Source organism: Cynocephalus volans, chromosome 12 (assembly GCF_027409185.1).
Source record: "Cynocephalus volans isolate mCynVol1 chromosome 12, mCynVol1.pri, whole genome shotgun sequence".
In the NCBI taxonomy this organism is placed as follows: Eukaryota; Metazoa; Chordata; class Mammalia; order Dermoptera; family Cynocephalidae; genus Cynocephalus; species Cynocephalus volans.
The window spans coordinates 42,171,179-42,187,670 of NC_084471.1; the positions used below are offsets into that span (position 1 = coordinate 42,171,179).

Sequence of the window (16,492 nt, forward strand, 5' to 3'; positions counted from 1 at the left end):
CCCTGTTCTCCCTAAAGGGAGAGGGTAGACATGCCTCTGGTTATCATGTCGTCCCCGTAGGGAGGGAGCCATAGTAGTCTTCTCCCGCGTCCTTTGATGCCAGCCGTTGATAATGAATTTGGATAGGTTTAGAAAGGACAGCATCAACTTGTTTTTTAATTAGGTTGGTGAGATGGCGAAACGCCCAGGGACCGAAGGTTATAAGTAAAAGGAGGCAAAGAAGGGGGCCCAAGACAGGGAGGAGGTAAGGGAGGAGTCCATTAAGTCCAGTCCAGAGCGGGTTTTCGAACAATTCTTTTCTTCGCTTGATGAGGTCTTCTTGTAATTTCTTGATTTTGTCTCGGACAATGCCAGACTTGTTGGCATAGAAACAGCACCGTTCCTGTAAAGCTAAACAGATCCCTCCCTGTTCTGCAGTTAATAGGTCTAACCCTCTGCGATTTTGTAAAACTACCTCAGCTAAAGAATCAATTTGATCTTGTAAATCATTAACAGTTCCAGAGAGGGTTTGAACATCATCAATTAACTGACGAGATAATTTATTATAGGTGTTAACAGCGACCCCTATCCCCGCCCCGCCGGAGGCCACAGCGGTTGTAATCCCCAAGCCTATAAGCAAGGGAATGACTTGGAGAGCACGCCGGTGGCGTCCTGTTATAAAGTCAAGGCTAGGAAGAGAGACGGGCTCATATCCGGGGATGATAGAAATGTCAGGGAGAAGGCTCGCTGGAACGCAGAGGCCTGTCCAATTAATAGGGAGAAAGGTGTGGGCAAGGTTGCCTCCACAAATGAATACCTGTCCTGGAGAAGGGCAGATGGGGGTGGAAATGTTAGTTATGGAATGACAATGGGAAAAGGTGACAAATCGGACATCAACGTCATAGGAATTATTTTGTGAAGGTCCCTGGAGACAATCAGAGAGATTGAAACCCGAGGGCTGTACTCTGAAGGGGGATGATAGTGAGCAATTGGCAGTTTCACTAAAGGGGATATACGAGGCATTGAACATAGGAATGGCAGTAGGTAGAGGCATACCAACGGTTAAACATAGCCAGCAGTCTTGTGCAAGGGAGGGGTTAGTGGAGTTTAATAGAGAGTGGGTAGCGCTGAGAATGTCTTGTGTATGTGGATCTAAAGTAATGTCTCTGGGTTTTGGAAGGGCGAGTGGATGGTAGTTTAATTGAGGATATAAGTGTTGGGCTAGTTCTTGAATTCGTTGGGCAACTAAAGCCTCTTTTAGGGTGTCGCTGGGGCCCCCTCCATCTGATACATGAATCGGGGCCATGGGCGACCAACACACATTTTTGCCGACATGTTATGGGAGACAGGATGCCTGAGAATATTTTTCAGAACCTCCCTCTAAGGCGCTGCCAAAGGTGCCCGAAAAAGCCCTTTCTAAGGTAGCAGTAAGGTAGGTTTTTTGTGGTTTTTGTGTATGGTCAGTGCATGTTTGTGTAGAAGAGTAGCAAGTGGAATGGACGGACTGGAGAAAGGTGCAGTTTTTAGGGCAAGGTCCAGGGCGACCCTGTACTGTAGGAATGATTGTAGGTTTGTTTTTGCAGACCCATTCAGGCTTTGTCGCCCCAGACCAGGTGTAAGATGTTGCGATATAGGCTACCTTTGTGTTGCAGTCAACTTGACTGGTATAGGCACTTGGAGTGCGGAAAACCGTACCGCCCTTGCAATCGCAAGGGTTTCCAAAAAGGGCCTTGTAGAGTTCTTCACGACTTGGTGGAGGTTGAAAACCCGCCTGCACACAGAAGGCGTACGAAAGAAGGGCGAGGAGGCAGGGTTTCATTGTCTGTAAAGGAGAAAAGAAAGAGTTTTTTCTCAGGGATCCTTCCCTGGGTTGGGTGAGTTATTTTCTTTGGGGGGGTTTACTGGTTTGATTAGACGTTCGGGCAGCCATCGAGGCCCCCCTTCTTGGGTGTCATAGATACAGGCCGAGCCACGTCCCCATATGAGGACCAGGTCGGGGCCCTGCCATTTAAGTGTTGAGGGATTTTTCCACATGACCTGTGCGTACTGGTCATTTTGTTTTTTGGTGCCAATGACGATCGGCTGCTGATTTTCCCTGTGCATCAAGTTGTAAGAAGTTTAGAGTGAATAGAGCATGGTTAAGGATATTACGCGGTGAGCCTTTGGTGGGGTAAAGACCTGTGGTTTTAAGCTTGTTAATGGTATTTTTTAAGGTTTGATTTGTTCTTTCAACAATGCCTTGGCCCTGTGGATTATATGGGATTCCTGTGATGTGTTTGATGTGCATTTGAAGGCAAAAGGTTTTGAAGGCTTGAGAAGTATATCCAGGGCCATTGTCTGTCTTTAGGACATTAGGTTTACCCAGAACTGTAAAGCAGTGGAGAACATGAGCAATTACATTTTTTGTGGCTTCACCACTTTGGAGGGTGGCGAGGATGAAGCCACTGAAGGTATCTACTGTGACATGGATGTATTTTAGGTTGCCAAATTCTGGAACGTGTGTAACATCCATTTGCCATACTTCATTTGGGAGCAAGCCTCTGGGGTTAACCCCAAGGTGTGGCAAAGATAAAAAGACTACACAAAGGGGGCAGTTTTTAACGATGTCTCTGGCTTGCTCTCTGGTGATTTTGAAACGGAGGTGCAGCATTTGGGCATTTACATGGTGTAGGTTGTGAAATTGTTGGGCACTTTTAAAGGGGTCCTGTAGTAAGGAGAAACAGGCCCGGGTTAGAGTATCGGCCTGTGTATTACCATGAGAGAGGGGGCCTGGAAGATCCGAATGGGCTCTTAAATGTCCAATAAAGAAAGGTTTTTGTCGTGATAAAATTAACAGTTGTAATTGTAGGAACAGAGGTACTGCATTTGTAGAAGGTTTTATGTAGGGAACAGTCTCTAATAATGGGACAGAGAAAGCAATATATGCACTATCAGTATATAGATTAAAAGCCTCATTTTTTAAGAGCTTGAATACTTGTATGATGGCAAGTAATTCAACAAGTTGAGCTGATTGATATGGGGATTTTGTAATATATTGTTGGTTATTTACGATATAAGCAGCTGTACCTGAGGAGGAGCCATCAGAGAAAACTAATGTCGCTCCTTTTAGGGGCTTTTGAGAGGTAATTTTTGGGAATGTAAAAGGGTGTAGCCGAGAGAATTGGAGAAGTTTATCGGCAGGGTAGTGGTTGTCAATTTGTCTCTGAAATAGGATCAGGGGAATAGCCCAAGAGTCATCGTTTTGCATTAGCCATTGTACTTGTTCTCTGGTGTAGGGGAGAACAGATGGTCAGGGTCCCTTCCAAAATGTAGGCGGCTCTTTTCCCTTCCTATTTTGATTAGTTTAGAAACGAGGGTGGTATATGCTGTTAAAACCTTGTTTGGAGATGAAGATAAGTGTACCCATAATAGGGGGCTATGTTGCCAAATAACCCCGGTAGGGGTGTGTGGCGTGGCACAGATTATGAAGGAGAAAGGTTGGCTGTAATCTAAGAATGTAACTTGTTGTTTTTGTATAGCAGTTTCTAAAAGTTGGAGTGATTTATGTGCCTCGAAGGTAAGAGCACGCGGCGACAGGGGATCAGGGTCACCCTGTAATATGTCAAAGAGAGGTTTAAGTTCTCCTGTGGTTAACTTTAGATAAGGCCGTAGCCAATTGACATCCCCTAGAAATTTTTGAAAATCATTGAGTGTGTGTAAATGATAGTCTTTAATTGAACCTTTTGAGTAGTGATGACAGTCGAATTGAGCTCAAAGCCTAAGTAATAATAGGGGTCTTTTAACTGAATTTTATTGGGTGCAATTTGTAACCCAAGGGTGGTGAGTGCCTCCTGTAATTGGGCACAACAATTGAGTACCTCAGGGGCGGTTTTTCCTGCCAAGAGAATATCATCCATGTAATGAATAATATAAATATGAGGCCATTTGTCCCGAAGGGGATCTATAGCTTGTGCCACATATTTTTGGCATAGTGTGGGGCTGTTGGCCATTCCTTGTGGAAGAACTTTCCACTGGAACCTTTGCATTGGCCCCTTAAAGTTGGTTACCGGGAGGCTAAATGCAAAACGTTCTCTGTCCTGGGGGTGTAAGGGAATGGTAAAAAAACAATCCTTAAGGTCAATTATGATTTTGGAATAATTGGAGGGAATAGCTACAGGGGAGGGGAGCCCAGGTTGTAAGGCTCCCATAGAGAACATGGTTTTATTGATCTCTCGTAAGTCCTGGAGTAATCTCCATGTGCCTGATTTTTTCTTAATGACAAATATAGGAGTGTTCCATGGTGACGTGGTAGGTTCAATATGGCCAGCATTAAGTTGTTCCTGCACTAACATAGTGGCCGCAGTTAACTTAGTTTCAGTTAGTGGCCATTGGTCTACCCAAACGGGGGTGTCTGTTTTTCATTTTATTTTTTCCACGTGGGGTGCAGGAAGATGAATGGCCATTAGAATAAATTTTGATTTCCTAACCCTTGTCGGTTGGTATTGGATGTAACTGAAATAGGCTCTTTAATGCCCTGGCTATTTTTTCCTAGTCCCTTGCCAGGGAGAAACCCTTGATTTAGCATTTGACTGGTTACTATTTCGTTTGGGCTACACATGATGACTTTTAATTGTGACAGTATGTCTCTCCCCCAAAGATTAACGGGTATTCCTAAGATAATATAGGGTTGTACTTTTCCTGAATTTCCTTCCGTATCTGTCCAAGTTAAGATTTTAGAACTTTGTTTTGGGTTGGTAGACTGTCCTATACCTTGGAGGTGGGTATAAGAGGCTTTAGAAGGCCAAGAAGAAGGCCAATGTTTTTCAGAGATAACAGTAGCGTCAGCCCCCGTGTCTACTAGTCCCTCAAATTTTTTTTCCTTCTAAATGTAAGGTTAGTAAGGGCCGTTCAGGAGTAATTTGTTGGATCCAGTAGGCATCCGAAGAGCCAAAGGCAGAATCTGACCGGGGATGGGATGAATTGTGGTGATTTTGTGTATTTAGGGGTAATATAAGTAATTGAGCTAGGCGTTGGCCTGTTTTAATAGGGAATGGTCCCGAGATTGTTGACACTAGGATTTTGATTTGTCCTGTAAAATCATTGTCTATAACTTCGGGGACTACGGTTAGACCAGCGAGGGAAGAACTCCCTCTCCCAAGGACGAGTCCAAAGGTACCAGGGGGCATGGGGCCATAAACAGTTGTGGAGAGTATTTGCACACCGTGTTCAGGAATTAGTATTGTGTCGGTGGCGGAACAGAGGTCCAATCCTACGCTTCCAGGGGTGGCTCGTTGGAGGGAGCTAACTCCTGGGCGGGGAGAGCCTGTTTCGGGGGGACGAACCGTACAGCCCCTAGGTTCTGTCCCGAGGATGGGGCCAGGGGTTGGCCCCTTTGGGAGTTTCCCTGTTTCTTAGGTAGGGAATTCCCGTCAATGTCAGTCTTGGAATAGCAATCAGATGCCCAATGTTTTCCCCGTCTGCAGCGAGGGCAGACAGTGGAGGGGGGAGGTCGAGGCGGTTTGGCATCAGTCTGTGGAGCACTGTGAGCCTTGGCTGGACATTCTCGTGAGAAGTGACCGGGCTGTTTGCATGTAAAACAAGTCTTGGATTGTTGTCCCTTGTTGGTCGTTGCGGCAACAAGGGGTTTTAGAGCAGCTCCAATAGCAAGGCCGAGGGTGTGGGAGGCCCCAACCCCAGAGCAAAGCTTAATATAATCAGCAAGAGAACCGCCGCGGTGTGGGCGGATAGTTTCCTGACAGGTGGGGTTGGCATTTTCGTAAGCTAGATGTTTAATGAAGGCGCTTTTGTTTTCGCCTTCCCCAACCAATCGTTCTGCTGCATCAGTTAGTCTGCTAATAAAATCACAATATGGTTCATCTGGTTTTTGACGAACTTTAGCCAAGGAAGTGGTGGCGGACCCTTTGGGTGGGAGTCGGCGCCAGGCTTTTAGGCCGGCGACCTGAATTTGGGACAACAATCCTGGGGGAAAAGCAGCCTGAATTTCATTAGTTTGATAAGGAGGTCTCCCTAACATCTTGTCCCTAGTCCAAGTTTTAGAAGTTTTATTCTCTGTATTACGCTGTGCCGTTTCCCGGCAGTTTTCAACAAAGTCTGTGCGCCAGAGAACAACGTCGCCACCGGAGAAGGTGGCCCTAGCTAGGGAAAACCAATCATTTGGTGTTAGCCACCGATCACTGAGGCCCTCGAGAAGTGCTAGGGTGTAGGGTGCAGTGGGTCCGTATAAACCAACTGCAGCTTTTAAATCTTTAAGATGTTTAAGATTGAGTCTACGATATTTTTGTCCTTGGGAGAAGTTACTCAGGGTTTCAACCTCAGGTTCCTCCGTATCAGAGGCCTCCTTGGTGGAGAGGGGGTCTTGGGTGTCAGGATCATTTTGATCTTCGGTTTCGCCCTTATCTTGACTGGAATTTATGGGGGCGCGACTGCGTGTGACGGGAAAAGTTAAGACTGGTGGACTGGGTGTCTTCCGTTTTTTGAGTGTGGCATCTTTTAGAAGGAGCAAACTAAGTTCATGGTCAAGGGCTTTTATTTCTTTGACTAATTGGACGTGTTGTCGTTTTTGTTGAAGCGTGGATTTGAGGGAGGAAATTTGTTGGGTCAGGGAAGAATTTATTTGTTGTAGGGGGTTGTTTTGAAGGAGTTTCTCAGGCACAGGGCATAGGGGGCCCACAAAAGGAGGAAGTGGTTGAGGGAGGGGATAAGGGGGGAGTTGTTGGGGAGCGGAGGGCGGCGGATGAAGAACTGGCGCAGTAAGCTGCCAGGGATCCTCATCATCATGATAATGAGCTGCCTGTTCGTCTAAGGTCTCTTGGTCCTCGGGGGGAAGTTGATCGTTATGAGGGGCGAAGGAAGTAAGGGAGGAGTATAATTTTGGAGCTGTTTTACGAGTCTTTTTAGAGGGGTTAGTTTCAGGGGAGATTGTCTGAAGGGTCTTCTCAGGGGGATCAGCATCATGGCTGCTAAGTCCCTCCGGCATGCCTATTACAACAGAGGGGCAAGTTGAGGGGGGGCGAGAACCGTCCTTAAGGGTTGTCTCCCCCACTTGTATTATGTTTTTGATATCCGGGTCCTGAGAATGGGTTTGTAAAATGTCATTAATTAAATACCAGTAGGAAAAGGTAGACACGGGGACCTTGCTGGGGCCAAAAGTACGATAGTAATCATTGAGACAGTCACCAACCCGTTTCCAGTATTTATGATCAATGGTGCCCTCTTGAGGAAACCAGGGGCATACATCAGTTAAGAAATTGAAAAAACTTCGGAGATCTTTCTTTTTAGCCTTAATTCTGCGCATCTTGAGGGAATCCTTAAGCCCCTTAAGGAAGAGCTCGTGAGAGCTCAATTCCTGTCCCATGATAATCACCTACTCACCGGTCCGATGTCCGCTGGGGCGGCTAGTCCAGCGACGATCAAAATCGAGTCTTGTCCCGAGGATTGATCACCCACGGGCTCGAAACGAGCTCAGGAGCTCAGGGTATGCCTGGCCAGGCGTCTTCCGAGTAGGTGCCAGCAACGTTGTTCCGTGCCTCGGGCCCCACGTTGGGCGCCAGAATGTCCCGTCCTGCGGGACAGGTAAGAACGTGGGCTCGAGGAGGACTACCTGTAGCTGGTGAAAAGAGGAAGAGACAGGAGACACACAGAATGGAGGCAAGACAAGATTCTGATCAAGCCTCAAAATTTTATTGTCAGGCGATTGCTTATATACATAGTGAAGAAGGGGTGGGCTGTCACAGAGTGTGGCAGCTTATGATAGGCGGAAAAGCAGTGGGGTGATAGTGGCATGGTATGAGAAGAGGAGGTGGGAGAGGTGTTGGCTTGGTGCGCGTGGGCTTTTCTGAGGAGGAAGAGAAAGGCTTACATAAAATGGCTGTTATTTGTTAAAATGGTGGCTATTGTTAAAAATGGCTCCTGACATACAAATACTGTTTTCTTTACTTGCATCTGTGTGTGACTCTATTGTGATTTCTTTTAATACCCATTAAAAGAAAGGTACTATGGTCCTCTTCCCCCAATCTTTACTGTACTTACTTCCCTTTTATAATTTCTTATTTTGTGGCAGAGACAAGAAAGATTTGCTGATAGGTCACTATTGGAAATGGAAAAAAGGGTAAGTGTCCATCTTGTTGAATAAGTAATCATTATCCTCCTTTATTATTTTGTGTAAGCAATAGTAGGGGGTTTTTTTGTTTTCTTTTGTTTACGTGGATGGTTAGTTTTAATTTAAATTAATATTAAGTTAATGAGTATATTTTATAGTTTAGCTTTATGTAATGTTCTATGGGATTTTTAGGTATGAAATGGCCTTATTAAATAAGATTTAATTACCACCATTATTCTCTTAATGAATTTTTTTTAAAAAAACTGTCTTGCTTTGATTGAAATCACACATCATGGTAGCAAATCTGATATTTTTTGAAATGCCGTTTATTTCTCTTTGATTTTCCATGGTTATAACCTAAACATTTTAATCATATATACATTTTTAAAAATTCTTTGCAAAGTTAAAATACTTCCGTTCTTGAAATAAAGTTTTTAAATCTGAGAACATCAAATTTTCAAATTCTTTTTGAAGTTAATTTAATAATATTTTTAATTTTGAGTTTAAATATTTAACTTAATATTAAACAAAATAAAATACTGAACAAAAAAAATTGATTACGAGAAATTCTTGTGCTATTTTATGTCTTTCTGCAGTTTTTTTTTTTTTTTTTTTCCAGCTGTGATATATTCACTTGTGTTTGTCTCCACTTATTATTATTGCTCAGGGGCCTGTAAGTGGCTATAGAAATAACTCCACAAGTTTAGTCTGAACAGATGACAATGTTTAAATGATCCAAAAGTTAAAGAAAAAGCACTCAAAGTGTGTCTGTAGCACAGCTGAGCAGTGGCTAGACTTGCTAGGTTTTGACCAGAGGAGCAATTATATCCTGGTAGCTGCGATCTCTAGGTCAAAGAATAAATAATCAGGAGCAGTTGATATAAAAATGTTTTTCTTCCATTCCATTTTTTAAATAACCTGTTTGCCTTTTCCACCAAAAATAAAAGAGAGAAATGGTAAAAAATACAGAATATAAAAATAGACAAATAGTTTGTTAGTATTTGTTGTTTACTAATTATAACATTTTATAATTTAGTAAATTATATTTACTAAATTACTAAATTATTGCAGTAACTACCATTTTATTATGATTTCAGTAAGTTTTAAAAATTAGTATTCTGAGCTATTTTAACAAAATTGATACAACTAATAATTGCTAAAAAATAAAATCACTTGGGCCGAGCCCGTGGCGCACTCGGTAGCGTGCTGCGCTGGCAGCGCGGTGACGCTCCCGCCGCGGGTTGGGATCCTATATAGGAATGGCCGGTGCACTCACTGGCTGAGTGCCGGTCACGAAAAAGACAAAAAAAAGTAATAATAAAAAAAATAATAATAAATAAAATAAAATCACTTATTTAATGTTGATTATATCTTGTTACAATATATAACTGTTACTGAACTTTATCTCCAAGATATGCAGAAATAATAAAATCAGTTCTCTGTTATGCTTACTGATGGTTGAGGTGAAAGACATAGATAACAAAATATACTTTATCAAAGTAATTTTTGAGAATTACATTTTTGAAGAATATTTAATTTTTCTTATGAAAGTAATATATTTATTACAAAAATTCAGCAAGAGGAAATTATATAAAATCACCCATAATTTACCATACAAAAATAATGGCTATTTTAGTACCTATCATGATATACACACATGTTCATGTTCTGACATTCTCACCTGACCTCCTTTTTCTGTTTGTCAAATGCAGAGAAATTACAAACTAGCTAATCTACTCTCAGTTTAATAGACAGTGATAATTATAGTATTAATAACTTATTTATTAAGCATTCTGTGTACATCAAGTAGGCATGGGGCTAAACATTTTACATGCATTTTCTCTTAACCATATTTTTAATGTTATTAGTCAAACATAGGAAATTGCCTACAATTTTACAATTGTCAGTTTCATTGTGCCAATATGTTTAGGCAGTTGGGTATAATGTTCTTGTCTTGCTTTACTCCGAAGGTAAAATCTTGAAGTCACCTCATAAAATTGAGGCTCATAGAGAGATTACCTTTCAATCACAAGAAGTATTTTATTTCTATTTCAGAAAGTTGTGAGGATCAGATATGACAGTATATGTGCTAGTATTTTGAGAAGCACAGTGGTTTATATGAATTTATTATGGCTGTACTATTAACTAGGAGAAAAATCTATAGAAAGTAAACATTTTTGTCTATATAATGTTTAAGTGTGCCAGTATTACAATAACATAGTCCTTATAAGACTATGAATAGGATTCCATCTATTTTTTTAAATCACATACCCTAAAAACATTAACATTTACAGTAAATGTACTGCTTTACTAAATATCAACATTAATTATTAATCTGGGAAAGAATGTCTTAGAAATAGTTTCAGTATGATTAAACTGAATTTAAATGGTTTGTATCTGAAAGGTGACCGGCAAGAGTCAGTATCTTCTGGGCGGTATGACCTAACCAGTTTTACAGCTCATCAATTACTGCTGCTTGCTTTTTGCATAACACATCCTAGTATGCTTATCATTTAGGGGAGAATAAAACTGTACACTGCAGTAATGTATTGTATGTTGGCTTTGCCTGTCACTCTTTGAACTGAGTATAAAATAAATACTGTAGTTGCTTCTCTGTTAGATTCACTGCATTAATGCTACACACAGTATCAACCTAAATACAAAGCTATAAAGTCAGTTGGATAAATAATGGCTAGTAAACATTGTGGGTGAAGGAAATGAGCTTCTCTTAGATCGTTTTGAAATTGTAAAGTGCACATGTTTTGGGCACGTTTGCTTCTTGCTTTTCTGCTTCTATCACTGTAGTATAATTGCATCTTTGTGTGCGGGGTTTTTTTTTTCTTTTCTTTTCTGTATAATCCTCAGTCTTGCATATTGGTTTACCCTATCGCTAAGTTTCACATGAACTAAAAAAATAGTTTGAACACATTGTTTAGCATTTTATTAGAAAGTCAAAGCTTTAAAGAAAGAGCTTATAAAAAGTAATAAAAGTAAAGATCTTCATATTTATTCTCTCAAATTTTGGAAAGCTTTTTACACATCACTGGCATCACATCTTTTTCTACACTGCTCCTGATTTGATCTTTGATTCTAAAGTATCACTATTTCACAATAAATATATAAGAAAACTTAAGAATATATTAATTATGTAATTAATATTGATACCTTAAATTGATTTAGGAACGAAGAGCTCTAGAAAGAAGAATATCTGAAATGGAAGAAGAGCTCAAAGTAAGTAAATCATGCTATTTATGATATATAGTGCTGCTTATGAATTTAAATTTTATAATACTATTATAGATATTGGTTACATTAATTGTCCTCAAAGCTAATTACCCAGTTGGTAGACTATCTGTATCTTGTGCTTTTCTTTCTTCCTAAATCCAGGTTTTAGTGAGCTGGAAGAGGCTTTAAAACCCAAATTGTTTTGATAATCAATTTGTATAGTGATTTGGATGTTAAGGTGGAGAAAAAATTAGACAATAACAGCTACAAAAATGAGGGATTTATTATTTATTTTTCACATTTCTGTATGCTCCTATGTTTCTTGGAGAGTAATGGTGAAGGAGGATAATATAAGATAAAATGTTCTCCTTTGAAAATAAAGGATATTAGAGGAGTGAACAAGCAGAGCCATATTTTATCACTCTGCATTACCTGTGGAAATAATTGTTTTGAATGTTGAACACTCCTTGTAGAAAAGAAAATAGCATAGTTAATTGATTACCTCATCACATTGTCTTGCATAAAATATTTTATTGCATTAGGAATGCACGTAGGGTTAGAAGTTCAGGATTTAAATGTTTTATTATTAAATTGTTTGATTTATTATTAAACCATTATTATTGAATGGCTCTGAAGATTGGAGACAAATCTTTTGGATTTTGTTTGCTTATGCATTATTTACCTTTCTAAACCTCTTGGAACATTCTTTTAAGACTTAATTTTTTCTTCTTATACTCATTACCTATGATTCTTTATATTCTTATTGTATTCTTTTCCATTTTCTTATTTTTTATTTCTGTTTTTTTATGTTCTGACTCCTACAGAACCTGCACCAAATAAAGCAAATTCAATCTCTGAGAGAGTTAAATGAGCGACTGCTGACTGAGAATAGGGCCTTGACAAGAGTGGTAGCCAAGCGCTCAGGGTTCTATAGGCAACTACAGTCTGTGAACCTATAATTTATAGTTTCATCATTTCTTCTGGGTAGAGCCAGGCAGGTGTTTTTGCATTAGTAAGCGTGTTTTTTTATTAGTAAGAGCTCACTTTTGCAAAGTAATGCCATTGTGTTTGGAGCTTATCATATAACTTTTATGCATGGCTTTTCAGAATGTTAGAAAATGTCACTAATTGTATATTGCAACTGATAAACTACAATAAAATTAAGAAATGATTTACAAATTTAAAGACTTGTCTGCTATTTTCTAAAGCTTGTGCACATTTTTGGCTCTACAAATATTTTCAGGCTTAAAATATGGCTATTTACAGTTCTTTACTAAAAAGAACATAGAACATAAACAGTATATTTTACATACAATGTATTTTTTAGCTGAAGATTAAGCATGCATTGTCTGTGTTTGAGAATAACTTAGCCAGAATTATATTAGTTGATATTCATTAAGTTCTGTATTACAAATATCCTAATACATAAATTTGAAATTACTATATTTTATATCTAAACATTCTGAACACATAAGAATTGGTTGGTTCCACATAAAATTAAACTCTTCCTAAAGATTTTGCTTAAGGTAGTTTTTCAAGTAGAAGTTTCAATTTTTATCTAATTAGATACTCTAGTACATTTTGAAAACTAAGGAAAGATGGCTAAATATTTTGGAAAGTATGGTTTAATGTGTGAAATATAAGCTGTTTCATTTCCTAGTGAACCTGGCAGGGCACACGTAATTTTAATCATTCTTAGTAGAAAATTCACCTAACTTGTGACATTTTTACTCCCTCCTTCAATTTGTAGAACAATAGAAAATAGAATTGCTTTGTTTTGAGGATATGAGATTGTATTTTTTATTTGCTTCATATACTGGTTATTTTTTATGCTTGGATGTTTTCATCAACGTGGATTTACTGCTTTAGCCTAAAATTATTTTATATTATGCTAATAATAGTAATAATTGCTTTGTTACCATTTAATGAGCACCTGTCTTGGATCAGACAGTGTACTAGGCACTTAAACTTAGATACTATAAGTGAATCCTTGAAGGAATTTTAATAATTTAAAACAAGTCTCATTTCCTCAAAACTTTCCTAGATAGAATGGTTTTCTTGTAGCACAATAGTGAGTATTATGGTTTTAGGTATGAGAGGCTTTGGTTTAGGTGCTGACAGGAACTATTATTAAAGGAACTCCCGTTAAGAGTCTATGCTAACAAAAACAGGCTTCATTTTCTTGGCTGATTTAATATGGTGTGCTTGTGAATCATAAAATCAAATGTTTTAGTAAATTTAATGGATAACTTTGAGAGAATAAGCTTTTTATTCTATTGTTTACTAAACTAATTAGCTTATCAGGGTGGGTTTTTTTTCCTTCTTCTTGATATATGTTTTGGATACTAGAAATATATATAACTGGCAAAGCTTGACTGTGTGTTTTATGGTGAAAATATAACATTTATTAAGAGTAATGTTTTATTTTTTCTTGAAGTAAAAATTTTTCTTCTATTTTTTCCCCTCATAGATGTTACCAGACCTAAAAGCAGACAACCAGAGGCTAAAGGATGAAAATGGGGCCTTGATCAGAGTTATAAGCAAACTTTCCAAATGAAAAAATAAAAAGCAGCAAGTAATGGAATTGCACATATTACTAACCCAGTGGACCATAATTGGCAGTCACTGGAGGCCTGGAAAGAATTCTTGGAGACTGTCATTTTTGGATATCCTGCCAAATGCCCTCCTATCTAGGATTTTTGTTTTGTTTTGTTTTGTTTAATTTTCTGGGGGTTTTTGGTTGGTTTCTTTTTTTTTTTTTTTTCTTTAGATCAAGACCATTGTTTCATGTTAATGCAGCTGCTGAGAAGATTTTTTTTTTTAATGACTGAGAAAACTTGTTTACAGCTCCAGCATATAAGGAAAGTGTTCAAGGCCAGATATGCCTCAGATATTTAACCAGTAAGCCTTAGTTGTACATAAATACTTTTGTGTCAACAAAAACTTTCAGCTCTCACAGAAGACAGTTATTCAACATTTTTTGATGTGCCACAGTTTCCAGTTTTTCGATATTTAATTTTTTTTGCTTTATATCTAAGTTTGGGTTTGTATCTTTTCCTTCTAACTCTTCATGTGGCAGAGTCTTCTATGTTTTCGTAGCTTTTTCATTTACAGAAAAAAACACTTGCTCTTCTGAGATTATTGTCATGTATTAGGCTAATGCTGTGTTGTCTCCCACCTGGAACTGAATTGCTTGGTGGAACATTTGCTTTCACTGTTTGTGCAATATGCATTTATTTCTTATATGAATGCTTTAAAGTCAATTGAGATTAGATCTTTTAAGTTCTATTTTCTGCCTTCATTGGTCACTTTTTTTGTTTTTCTTTTTTTATTATTGTAGTATAAGATGTTAGATTCTGTAATCTTCACATTCATTTTAGCAGGTACTGAGTGATGCTGTATATATAAGTAAGTGTACTGTTTTGATTTTTAGACCACCACATGGCATGCTTGACTATTTTCTTATTTCAAGTGTCTGTTAATACAAAGTAGGCTACTCCATGATAGTGTTAAAAACAAATTTGCTAACAATGTGATATAAAGACATTTAAAGTTACACATTATGTGGAGCCCTATCTTTACAAAAGTTTTCTACTGTATAGTGCTTTTACTTTTATTTTCAGTTTTCATTTGATAGTATTCAACCATAATTAAAGTTCTATAAGATACTTGCTTCACATTTCACGTACCTATATTTATCTGAGTGCTGTCTAAAACTGTTGTGCTAGCCAAAGTAATGCTATGAAATCATTTGCAGACTTAACCCATAAGTTAATGTTAAATGCACTGTAATTGCCATGTGAAGAGGCATCGACTTTGATACCACCATTATGTTCAGACCATTTTATACATTTCAGTGGCCTTTTTTTTAAGAAAAACAAAAAAGCAAAACCAAGTACATAGTGAAGATGGCTTTTATTTGGACAAATAGCTTTTATATTTTCATTAAACCGTGCAAAAAATATTACATCTTTCTGGCACATAACTGTCTCCTTAACCACTGAACAGTTCAGCCATTTGAATAAATTGTACATTATAAAGCTTATAGTAGCTGATTGTATTATTGATTGTATTGTATACTATATTAAATGTGAATTTGTACCCCTTCATTTTAAAAGGTCATCGTGTTCTACTGCCTATTTTAGATTACTTTGGGGTTGGGGAAGGGTGTTTTGGTAAGCAGGATTTTAAGTCGTCTCTCTCTCGATTGGTTTTATGAAGATATAAGGTTATGCTCTTACTACCAAGCTCAGGATTCTTGATTTTAAAGGTACAAGGATAGTTGTGGGAACTTTATTTTTGGTTATATTTGAACTGTATGAATGATGGGTCTGAATATAGAGAAATCCATGGTCTTATGTGGAGGTAAAATATACAGTTAATTGATCAGTTTGAGTGACTGCAACATGTTCTGGTTGCACAACAGTTAGGCATGCTATGGTTTATATTTGTGAAGTTTGGATGCCTGTGAAGAATGATTAAATACGTGTTTCTAATATTTTAGTGTTTTGTATTTAGGTTATTTATTCTTTATATCTAAAACTGAACAGCTACTGTGCTATATTGATTTTATTGGTAGTATTGAGCAGACCTTGTTTCTGCATGAAACTAGTTGCAAAACCCACTATTTTGGAAATAAAAATGTATTTTGACATATACAAATAAAATGAATAAAACTATTTTAAATGTGTGAACTTTTAATGAAGACATTTTAAATTTTGTTCTGAGATATTTAAATTCTGCATGGGTATTTTTTCACTAATTGCTCTACTTGGATATCAGTTTGAATAATTTTTGAAATTGTAATATTGTGATAATTTGCACAACATTGTACATGCACATCTGTAAATGCAACCTTAATTGCCATATTTATGCAATCTGTGTACCAATTTGGACAAATGTTTATATATTTTACATAAAGCTGTCTGTATGCAGAATCTGAGAACTAGTTTTTTTATGATAAGTGGGTAAAAAAAAAAATAATAGTTTCAAGATAGTTGCTTTCAAGATAGTAGCACAAGATTTTGTTTCCATAAACTTTTTTTTTTTTAATTAAACCTGTACTTTTTCTTAGTTGTAAACATAGGCTTAGGAATATATATGAAGGTAATATTCCATTGAAATGTAAAATTTGCTTTAATATTAGATCATCTCCAACTTAGATTTGTCCAAGGTTCAATCTGCTAACAC

General features: G+C 38.0%; 1 protein-coding gene across 7 annotated transcripts in view; it reads left to right on the plus strand.

The window, feature by feature from the left end:
* Positions 1-15,981, plus strand: part of PPP1R12A (protein phosphatase 1 regulatory subunit 12A) — a 142,453-nt gene extending 126,472 nt beyond the window's left edge. For 4 of the 7 annotated variants that reach the window (XM_063074805.1, XM_063074806.1, XM_063074810.1 and 1 more), the window contains 4 exons: positions 8,039-8,086; positions 11,258-11,308; positions 12,127-12,296; positions 13,773-13,858. In XM_063074805.1, the coding sequence (XP_062930875.1) occupies positions 8,039-8,086; positions 11,258-11,308; positions 12,127-12,261 (234 nt within the window). In that variant the 3' untranslated portion in view covers positions 12,262-12,296; positions 13,773-13,858. Of the gene's footprint in view, positions 1-8,038; positions 8,087-11,257; positions 11,309-12,126; positions 12,297-13,772 lie in introns of all 7 variants that reach the window. The other 3 variants (XM_063074807.1, XM_063074809.1, XM_063074812.1) reach the window with 1 other exon arrangement.
* The last annotated feature ends 511 nt before the right edge of the window (positions 15,982-16,492 follow it).